Genomic DNA, 11,891 nt, shown 5'->3' on the forward strand with positions numbered 1-11,891 from the left:
GCGACTGTTTATGTATCATTACTGGTGTTGTGCAAAGTAATTCACATCCATGTCTTACCATCAGTTATAGTTTCACCTGTAATGACAAACAGCAAAAGAGGTTGTTTGCTACTAATGCTGTTCCTGTAGATCAGGGGTGTCCAATCCTGGTCCTCGAGAGCCCCTATCCAGCATGTTTTAGATGTTTCCCTCTTCCAACACACCTGATTCACATGATCAGAATCGTTATCAGGCTTCTGCAGAGCTTGATGATGAGCTGATCATTTGAATCAGGTGTGTTGAAGAGGGAAGCATCTAAAACATGCTGTATAGGGCCTCTCCAGGACCAGGATTGGGCACCCCTGTTGTAGATTGACAGTCAAAACTTCTACAGCTACTGTTGTTAGATTTCACTCCACTGTGACACTAAAGTTACAAGAGCTTAGTTCCACAATGTAATGATTTATACAGGTAACAAAAGGACTCAGCATTCATTGGCCTCCGTGAATACTCAGTGACTGACAGAGGAAACACAGTTGACAAAACTCCTTAAAATAAAACCTTTATTATATAAAAATGCTTTTGATACAAAAAAATGTCACAAGTGTAAATTACACAAAGCATTCTTAGCTGAGACAACAAATACAGGTTTTAAGAGGTTTTACTGACACAGTGGTTTGAGGCAGGACATATAGCCCTTAATATAAATGTGTTGTGCTGCTCAGCAAGTACCCACTGACACATTGTATTGATGATACTTCAGCTACTGCAGCTGAAAAAAACCCATCTCAGACCAGTAACCAGGCATCAGGCTGAATGTCACCTGACAGGAGATAAAAGTAATTGGGCAATAGGGTTACTGCAAGTTCCTAAAGTTCCCCACCTTCAAAAGTGCTGGTATACTTATCTATTAGTATTCTACAATCTCCTCTTACTCATCTAACACAGAAGAACCTTTTCCAGGCACAGTGGCCAACACTTACTCTTGTGGAAAACACAATTCATGGCTACTTTTGCCCTGGTGCCTGTTACCAGATGTCAGAAATGTTTTTTTGTCTGACCTCGTGTCTGTTTTTGAGCTTTGCCAGCACTGTATAATTAAGATGATGCTGATCCTTGTTCTAATCTATACTATTATTTGCAAGATTGTGTTGTATTTTTACAGAGAGAGAATGAAGTCATTGTGCCCTCTAGATCAAACAAAAACCTGACCTTGGGCACTGGCTTATCTGGGGTTGTGATCAAACTAAAGTAGGGCATTAAGTTGGTCTTTACAATATAAAGAGCAGAGGTTAGGGTGTCAATAAAAACACTAGGGTTCCTCCTCTGTGAACCAGAAAACCTGACAGAAATCTGCCCACTCATTGTTCAGAAATCCTACAAAATGTAGCAAAAGGTTAAAGTCAGGGAAAGTGTATAAATAAGGTGAGGCAAACTTTTGGCTTTGGTTTTTTTTGGCAGTGTTTCTGCAGGTTGTTTTATGGGAGGAAGCATTCAAAGTTCACAGCAGGATTCACTGGTGAGGGCCACTGCACTGGAGGCGACTGTCCAAAACCCCCATTTCATGCCTACTTAATGCAGTGATGGTTGTTGAGTTCATTGTCAAGATGTATAAAACGTACAAAAGAACAATGATTTTGAAGTGAGATCAGGGAAGATTCATCTGAAGCATACGGATATGTTCAGTAAGTTCAGTCCTAAACAATGTATCTCAGCCGTCTATTTCCAAAAAAAGACTCCTTCAAACCAAACATGGCAACTGACAATGAGGACATACATAATAATCTACACATACAAAAACAATTACAAATACAAATAACAAGAGTTGCTATAAGAATAATTTGTTATTAACTGTAACATAGCTTCATGATCTACTGCATGTACAAGAGTGGTAATTTTGGCCTTTGTGTGTAATTATAAATCAAAGTCTGATATAGTATGTACACGATAGCAGCAAACATACTTTTGGTAAACAGGACAATAACAGTGAAGTGAAGGTGATGGAAGAGGTTCAAATTCACAATGAAAAGCATTCACTTCTCACAACTCAATCACTGACTTCATTATGTACACTAGCTTTACACGATGATGCTCATTTGGTATGTCGACGTCAGGTGGTGGTTTCAGAGGATAGCAACTGTTGGCAGAATTGTCTTTGTCTTTTCATTGACTGGAAAAAAAAAAAAAAAAGCTGTACCTCTTCAAAAGGCCCTGTGTTCAGCTGTAAAGAATTCCCAGTTTGAAATGTAGAGGGACACAATTTCAAAACAATATACATCAGCCTTCACACTGTGATCTTGGACCTATTACATCCATCAACTCAGTCATTCTTAATTTTAAACATTCATTCCGTCATCAAATGTGTCTACTATCTTACATCCAGCAAACATGCACATATGTTCACGTACACATCTGTCCAATTATTTAACATTATCACTGCCTCATTCACACAGCCACTCATCCAACTGTCCTTTTGTTTTCTAAAGCAGTGGATTAGATCAGATCGCTCAGCATTAATAAAATATGAAAAATAATTCCACTGACTGTTTTTTTTTTTAAACAATACACACAGTCCTGTCACTGTCTGTCAACAAGGAGACTGTAAGGATGGAGGAGATAAATGCTGTAAAGCTGGGGGGGGTCTTTAGTCCCGATGAACGACTTGTTGCATTGGATTTGTGGTTTTCACACAACACCAGTGAGTTCCACGCACACAGTACAGAGTTTAGGGAGCAAACAAGTATTTAGTATTCTGTTTGAACAGATGGAAATTTTGTAATCAAGAAGCGGCCCAGCAAATGAGGTCTTCATTTGATGGAATGAAAATTGAACAGGGAGCTGCTGGCCAAATTTATCCATTATTTTTTTGTGTCCTGCAGCAATGAAGGGGAGGCCTTAAACCTTCAACCTGCCACAAGTGAGTGAATGTCTGAGCAGGACGCTTGGAAGACAGACACAGAACTGACAGGATGATGGTCACCCTGACAGTTCCAGGACGACTGGAATGATGAAATGACCATTGTGGGACATATGGACCTTGAGCAAGGCACTTGAGCCTAACCAGCTGATATAAAGCAGCATGTGTGAGCCGCCCAGGACTGGAAGTTGGCACACAAGTTCTTTTCCTAGTAAAGTGGGCCGGACTAGGCTAGTTCTTGTCGTAAGTTGACTTCATCCCTTTCGTCCTCACTGAGCACCCAGGATGTAGGAGGGTCATGAGGAGTCAGTACAGGGAGAAGGAGGAGGGGGGCACAGGTGGAAGTAGGAGCGCTCGGTGGAGGGGGACGGAGGGCAGCTCTCCTCAGCCGACATGTACTGGGAGCGAGGGGTGGGGGGTGGAGGATACGGGTCTGAGTCTGAGTTAAGGTCCATGTAGTACTTGTTGTGTTTGCCGTGGCTGCCATGGCTGGAGGCCTTCCAGCGGCCTGCTGATGACGCCAGTCCAGCCGGCGGGTGGTGAGGGGTGTAGTCACTGTCACAGACGTCAGTGCTGCAGGGCGTTGTAGGTGGGGCGGCGCCACGGACCGGGTGGTAGGGTCTGGTGGAGATAACAGAGTAAGCTGACATCAGGATTTAGTTTTACTTACTGTACATCTAATCTTTTTTTTTTTTTTGAAACTGTCTCATTAAAAAGTCTTTATTTCAATCACATGCCTCCTATCAACTTATGACGCTTAACAATGAGTTTTAAAAAGCTAAATATATCAACAGCAGCACCAGTGGTAACAAGGCTAGAAGCAGGAGACAATGAACACAAAGCAGGAAATATAACTGCATCATCGTTAGCTCCATGTGGTCCCTGACGTGAAGGTCCCATACGGTGAAAATCCACCATTACTGTGTTTTGTTGTTGTTATAAATGTGGAGGTGTAAATGAATGAATGAAGATGTTTACTTTGGCCATTTCTCAAGCACCTCACAAAACGTTGCACAGCTTTATAAGCCAGTAAAAATTCGCCCCAGCTACAATGTAACACCGAACTAACCAACTGTTGTCCAGCTCAAACTGTAATTGACAGCCAGAGCTGTCAGTGTCAGAAGCAGACAGCGTGTTGTTCCTGGAGGAGGCAGGCACAGCAGCAGCTTATCGGCACAACAGCTCATTTAGAACATCCCTAAAACCCTGGGCTATACAGCCACGGTGAAATGAGCCTTCTTGAAAGACACATTCTGGAGACTGGTCAGAATTTAATGAATTTGCTAAAAAGGGGCACAATATGGGACCTTCAATATGTAATAGTAGATCTGTTATACAGTTATCTGCCCTGCTTCCTGAAAGAATCAAGCTCCATGGTGAAAAATATCTTCAGTGCAAACCTATATGATCTGGTGGTGGATGGACTGTTGGAGGAATAGAAGATCTCTGTGTTGTAAAGAGAGCGATCAGTGGCTGGGGATGGAGGAGGGTTCAGGATCTACAAACAGAAAGGATCTGTGTTATTTGACTGGAAATGAAACAATGAACAGCATGCATACACAGTGTGTGTGTGTGTGTGTGTAGACCTGAGGATAGAAGACTCCTTTGGTAGATGATGAGCTGCTGGATGAAGCTCCAGTCACATGGTTCCTGTCATACAGAGGCGCTCCACTGCTGCTGCTGCCCATCAGGCTGACTGAACTCATCATGGACTTCCCACAGGAAATACCTGCAGACAGTCATTCCCATTTTTACTAACACCAGTACCTATGAGTAACGTTGTAAACATGGCACCATTGCTTCTGTGTCTGAGCTTACCTTGGAAGGTGGCATGCTGTGAGCTGCTGGGGGTGATGAAGTTGAGGGGCACATGAGGTGTCCCACTGATGTACTCATGAGGGAAAGTCCCACTAGGCCCTTTGTAACGTCGACACACTACACGCTGACAGACAAAATAAGCTCCTCCTATTACGAAGACGAGCAGGATGATAGCAATGACTGGACCGATGGTGTTTGGCCCAGTATTAGGGATGCCAATGGAGGGCGGAGACACATACTCTACACATGGGAAAGATAAAGAAAAAAAGGATGCAGGGTCAGTGATAAATGTAGTAAAAGTAAAAGGAACTCACCAGACAAAATACAGTCGTGACTCGATAATCTGACACTAAATGTAAAACCTTCTTTTATGTCGGATAGCGAGGCTGTCGGATTGTCAAGACGGAGGTCGAGATACAAGGAGGACTTGATGCTTTAAGGGTAATGTGCTGTTAATATTTATTGTTTATAGTTGCTATAACAATTAGTGCATTGTTAGAACACTACGCATCACTGGATTTCACACCTAATTGACCGGTGCACTTATGCACGTTCTGGTCACTTCCACCCCAGGGGAGCACTCTGATGGGGTGGAAGTCGCCGGAACACACAGGCAGTACTTGGCTGCTGATGCTAGTTTAGGATAGCGGTCACACTTCTGTTTCCACCACTGGTGGCGGCAAGGGAGTGGCGGATACGCTCCACCGCTACCATCAGTGTTTACTTCGGCAAACACTGAGTACGCTCGCTGTGTGTGACGTCATTGTGTCCTCTTCTGCGCATGAGGGACACTTTTGGGTCATATGAAGTTCACACAGCAGATCACATACAAGTCGCATTTAATTGGAAATGTGAACGAACTCGCAAAAAAATTGGATTTCACAAAAAAATCCGAATTGAGCATTAAGTCCTGCAGTCTGAACGTAGCCAATCTGTTGGATTGTTAAGTCAGATAATACGCTGTTATTCTTATTTGTGACATAAAACGTCATGTCGGAGTCGTAATCCAAGGCTGTCGGTATGTTAAGGCTGTTTTCTATGGGTTCCGTTTGTTTTTCCTAAAAACCTGTTGGACAGCAAAGTTATCGGATTGTAAAGGGTCAGATTATCAAGCCATGACTGTATGTGTGCTCATACTGTGAAGGTATGTAAATGTATTTACCACAGGCAAGCTCATCTGATCCATCAGGGCAGTCAGAATAATTGTCACACTGTTGTTTTTTAGTGATACACTGGTTGTCGCCACAGCGGAATTGGTTAGGAGGGCAGATGGCTGGAGGAGAGGAGGAAACATAAGAAAAAGCAGTTCCTTGTCAGTTTCTTACTACTGAAACTGATTTTGTGTAGCAGCATGTTAGAAGAATAAATTCTACACAAATCTGTGATGAATTAATTCATTTTAATGAATTCATAAACCTCTGGATATTAACAGCTCATATGTCAGGGTTTTTCCTGCATAAGATGAATATTTAGGGGCCCTCAAAGAGGTTTTAGTCTGCACCAAATGATAAGAATTAAAAATACATCTTTGTTTTTGATAATTAGGGCTTCATTTTCTTAAACATGATTGACTTTGCTATTCAACAAATGGTTACAAATCACAGGGAAATGCAGAGATATCTGTGAAACAGCATGACCAACTCTTTGCCTTTACTGTAGGTGGACCTGATTATACTTACTGTTGTGTGTTGTCACCCTATAAAATGTTTTGGGATGATTTTCATGTATTTTCAGGAACTATGTTACTGAAGCTGACTGAAAACAAGTATTGGGGATGACAAATTGTGGTCATAACCAATTTCCACCCATGTCTGGCCTTGCTGTAGTGGTTTCAGTTTGAAGTGTCACATCCTCTGAAGGATTGAGAATACAACAGAAGTGAGTACACCTCTGTGCAAAAGATTCAAAAATCAAATCACCTCTTAAGAACTGCCTTACTTCTAAGTTAAAGCAGAATACTTCCCTTGATAAACATCTAAAAAAAACAATACTTTAGAAAGACTGTATTCACAATTCAGCCTGCAAAGAAAAAAATGAGTAGGACAAAAGTGAATGCACCTGTGATCATAGATAGAGATACCTTTCCCTGTCATGCTAAGCTGCATTTTAATTTGGTTTAAAGACTTTGGTTTAGAAAACATGTTCTACTATGGGACCTTCCTGTCCATCTCCCTTCTGGTTTCTCGATGAACCTGCTTGCATGCACACAGCGTCAGAGAAGAGGCGATACTGTGCAGCTGCTGATGGAGAACACAGCACTGTGTGTGTGGTGGGTATTACTAAGTTTGCTACAAACATAGTACTATGAGTTCATAATACCTATTACATATTTTATGGGGCAAAATAGAATAAGAAAAAAGGTTTATTAATGACACTTGTCTTGATTAACATGTTTATAGATAATCAGGTCAGAACTGTTTCTGAAACTCTGAAAATGGAATTGCATTATGTATAAATCTGCCTTATCTTGGCATCACAGAGGATTCTGTGAGAAAAACTGGAGCTATGACTATTTTTTTTACATTTGAAATATATGCCAGCAGCAGCTTTGATCCAAACTGAACCATTATGGAACTTTATATTCACATATTAGTCACAGAAAAGTAGATCGTGTAGCTGTTAACAGTTGCATTAAGCTAATACTTATTGTGTAAACCTACTTTCACAGTCCTGTTCATCAGAGTGATCAGCACAGTCGGGTTCACCATCACAGCGCTTTTGAGCATCAATGCAGCCTCCTTTGTCACACTGGAACTGGAAGGCAGAACAGACAGGGCAGTTGTCCTCATCGCTACTGTCTTCACATTCAGGGAGGCCATCACAACGCCAAGCCATTGGTATGCAGTCGATCTCCCCTGTGGAGCAGGTAAACTGCTCTGTGGAGCAGGTTGGAGGCTCTGAGAGAGATAAGAGAGGCGACATATGTTGAGAGTGTGAGGGAGAAGAAGAGGAGAAAGGGACGTAAACTGAGATGAACACCTAACTTCAGGAGGCTACAGAACTCTGAGTCTTCAGGATGCACACAAAACAGTGCAAGTGAGGGGTGTAAAGTTGCAGATCTAACATGGCAGTATGTTAACAAATAATAGTAGCCCCGTCACTATTCTTAGACTCAATACACATTAACATTGCTTTCTCTCCACAATTTGTATTATTCCACCTCATATTTTTTTCTCATCATGGGCTCATGTTTTACTGCAATAGAAAGTCTTGCATCTCTATGGAAACACTACAACTATGGCTAGAAGTAGAGAGAACTCAGAAATGTCTTTTGTACAATAAGTTACAATGGAATAAATCCTACAAAAAATGTTAGATAACAGTTGCAGAATAAAATGATGAAATATCACAACATGCAGCCTGGATTTGGCAAAGCTTTTGACCAGTACTTCACGGATAAGTAGTTCAGGACTGTCAGAAAGTTGAAATACAAATAATTCTTTCTGTTTTTACAGCTTTCAAAGGCACAGTATTTTTTTAAAGACCTGTTGGCGGGTTTTGTGGTTCATTGGGTTAATGCTGTTAGTGTGGTTTTGTTGCTCACCTCCACAGTGCAGCAGATCCTGCAGTAACACTAGGTGTATTGGACAGGAGCAGCGAGGTGTTCCATCTCCCTTAGCAATGCAGATGTGAGAACAACCCCCGTTGTCACGGGAACAAGGGTGGGATGCTGGAGAAAAAAACAGTCATTACTACAAAAACCCACTGTGATGTCAAACCGCAAAGCCCTATCAATATAATGTGTTGCAGTGAGCTAGTCAATATCTGGATATAGCAGTAACAGAGCCAGTGGTCTGTACCAAACTCTTGTGGGTCCATCTCTTCCACAGCGTGGATGGAGGTCAGGTATGATATCCGTCCCTGAATGCGTGTGCGTCCATCTCCAGTCAGTTTGTCCACCCTTTCTATCATCTGCTGCTGCCGGTCAATCCAGTACAGATGGTCTCCCAGAACTGTCAAGCCCATTGGCTGAAGAATGTTTGAATCCTGTAGGACGATGCGATTGGCTCCTGAGAGAAATGGAATAGCATGATGAGAAAATAGTATATACTGACCAACTTGTGTTATTTTAATTCATATCAATGATCATATCATATTCAATCTTGTATAAGAGGTCAAATGAAACATTTTCATGACTGTTTATAGGCTTTTCATGGCAGAATTCAAATGTAATGTTCTGAGGTGTTTAAGAAAGAAAATTTGGCCCAAATGACAAATGACCTGAACTGTGGCATGATGGAATGCGAGGGCTCCAATGAGCTGCCACAACACAATCGTCGCTGCCCATCTGCCTCCCTCACCAGATTTGGCAACATTCAACTTCTTCCTCTTCCATGAAATAAAATTTCAAGTTGGAGGCTTGCCATTTTGAAACAGTGAAAGACATTTAATGCTCTTTGTGAATGTTTCTTGACAAATTATCTACAGTCTGTGCAAAATAGGTCCTGCTGCTAATAGCACAGTTTCATGTGACATTATGACTCACTGTTCGCCCATTTTGCATGCACCATCTGTGCACAATCTCGGAACTTTACTAATCAACCGTTATATGGCTTTTATACAGATGTGCAATTGTTTGAAGAAGTTTTACAAAATGCAATCGATGCACTACACTTATAGGCTTATATTTTAGGACTGACAAAATCAATAATCGTAGCCTGCAAGAACGAGCTGCTATAGCTGTCGTTGGATGAGCCAAAGTAAACGCATACTGATGGGTAGGGAGGCTTTGTTTGTACATGAACAGTGTCACTGAAATATTCTTTTTACCCAAACCAGCAGCCATTTCTCACTTGTAGTTGAACGGAAAAACGGAGTTGGCTCACCTCATCAAACCAAAAAAGAAAACACAGTGCTCCAGTATCTGTCTCTGTGTTCTTTGGCCTTTGTTCAACAAATAATATTAATCTCTGCATGTGGATTGTCTTCAGTAAATGTCCGTTTTTGGTCACATAATGTGGCTGCACATTGCTATAAATAAGGCATGGGAGTCTGGCCTCCCTTGATTCCATTCATACATGTGTTTCAATCTTAAGACAGCCTCTGGTCTGCTTAAGGAGCAGGAAGTACAGCCAATCTAAATAGTTCTCTGAGTAAGTGTCATTCTACTTAACTTCTACACTTCACTTCATTAAACTTAAACTTGCCTATTTCACTGTTTCATGGTTTGTTTGTTTTTAAATACTACAGTGAGGTGGAACAAGATGCTTATTGTTTCTTGTCATACTGCAAATATTCTGCATTACTATTGTATATCTGATGGTACCGCTCTTTATTCTTTTCATTAAAATGTGCATTGATGTGCTATTTTTTTTCTCATGAATTATTACTGTTCAAGCTAGCTCACCTGTCAGGTCACTGCTCTCAATGCGTTTAAGGTCAGCATCGACCCAGAAGAGTTTTCCCAGTTTATTGTCCAAAGCCAGAGCTACTGGTCTGATCAGGCCAGTGGTGAACAAAGACTCTCTCTCTGTCCCATCCAGGCTGGCTCCTTCAATCTTAGCTGAGCGCTCCTGCACTGTGGTGAAATACATGTACCTGCAGAGGGGGACAGACATGTTTACATAGGTCAATGCAACTTGCCTCTGCTCTCTGTGTCGCTGGGATATTCCAGTGAGTCAGTTGCACAACTCCACTTTCTTATTGGATGCCACTCATCTTACTTATCTAACTAAAACTAAAATGAAAATAAGTTCACCCTTTCTCAGCATTGACCACGATGGCCCGTGGCTTGTCTGTGTCGTCCTTGATGACCACACCCACAGTGTGACCATCCATCCTCTGTACGTTAATGGTGTTGGTTGTCTCACAGGTCCAGTAAATATGGCGACTGTAGGGGTCCAGGCTCAGGTCATGAAGCTGGTTGTCCACAGGTTGAGCAGTGCTGCTTACTATCATTGAAGACTGCAGGAAAACACAGCAAGGCAACAAACTCAACACTTGACTCATTTTGGTATTTCCTCACAATCATGTGAAGCTTTGCTAGCTGCCTTCTGCCTGACTACTACAGCAGATCTATCAGTCTAGCTCCAGTACGTATTGTTTTATGAAGCTGTGTAAATCTGAATAATCTTCATGGCTGATATCAGTCTTTACTGTGATCAACCTAATGTGTTTGCAACATGTTATCTACAAAGGAGACAAGGCCAATATGTGCAATTTCCTGACCTACAGACAGACAGCATTATTATGGAAGGGGAGGACACATTTAATGTTAATTTGACATTGTGTTTCCACAAAAGCAATTAATATAGCATTTTATCATCCACTACCACCTACTGACAGCTGTATAGGTCTTATAAGCTGTAAGGGTGTGCATAGTGTTACCATGGCTCCATCATCCCTGGCTCTCCGTATGTTCTGTCGTCCGTCCAGCCAGTAGACAAGCCGGTCCAGCGGATCATAGCTGACAGCTCGGACATTCCTCAGAACATGTATAGGTAGGATGATGTCAGGACTCTGCTCTCCCAAAACCATTCTGCTGATACTGGCCTTCTGACTGAAGAGCAGGAAACTAGAAGGAGCTACAGACAGCAAGATAGAGGGTGGGGGGTCGATAAAGAGGTGGTTTAGTGGTGTGGAGGTGAGGGATGGGAAAGAAGGAGTAAACACAGTATCCTCTCTGGCAAAAGTTTGCTCATTTGCACATTGCAAAATACAAAGACAAACATACAGGGTCAAAACCCAGTACACAGCACAAGCACAAGCACACACACACACACACACACACACACACACACCATCCCATCAGAACAGCTGAAATTAGTCTCAAAGATAGTCCCAAGAGCTGAGGAATTGTGGTGGGCTATGACCCTTTGGAAGAAGACAAAGTATGCTGTGTTTGACAACTTGTGTGTTGGCTGTTGAGCAACAAGCAACTGAGGTTAATTGTTTTACCTTCTACTTCAGCTATTTTTGTTCCATTTGCTCTTGAGTCCCAATTGGAGCTGCATAGCAGCAGGAAGCCAGAGAAACCTCTTTGAACAAGGGCGACCTCCATCACAGGGCAAGCAGTCAATCACTCACACACACAGATTTCTACCAGTTCCACTGCTGATGTTTTTTAAATTCAACTGTGAGATGTTCCAAATACATAAATCATTAAAAAAAGGAAAAACCTAAACAACACAATGTAACTCCAAGTCAATCACACTTCTGTGAAACCAACCTGTCCAGT

At 41.9% G+C, this 11,891-nt stretch overlaps 1 protein-coding gene across 1 annotated transcript; it reads right to left on the minus strand.

Moving 5' to 3' along the window:
* Nucleotides 1–525: 525 nt before the first annotated feature.
* Nucleotides 526–11,238, minus strand: LOC103374065 (low-density lipoprotein receptor-related protein 5-like; the record flags this gene model as incomplete). The annotated part of the gene is made up of 11 exons (XM_008304094.1): nucleotides 526–3,517; nucleotides 4,297–4,394; nucleotides 4,483–4,625; nucleotides 4,715–4,954; nucleotides 5,877–5,987; nucleotides 7,375–7,611; nucleotides 8,259–8,384; nucleotides 8,515–8,724; nucleotides 10,062–10,252; nucleotides 10,413–10,618; nucleotides 11,042–11,238. Coding segments are annotated over 11 exons (2,084 nt in total), but the record flags the coding sequence as incomplete, so codon positions are not given.
* Nucleotides 11,239–11,891: the final 653 nt, after the last annotated feature.

The sequence above is a fragment of the Stegastes partitus genome, unplaced genomic scaffold (assembly GCF_000690725.1).
Source record: "Stegastes partitus isolate 25-593 unplaced genomic scaffold, Stegastes_partitus-1.0.2 Scaffold2130, whole genome shotgun sequence".
Classification (NCBI taxonomy): Eukaryota; Metazoa; Chordata; class Actinopteri; family Pomacentridae; genus Stegastes; species Stegastes partitus.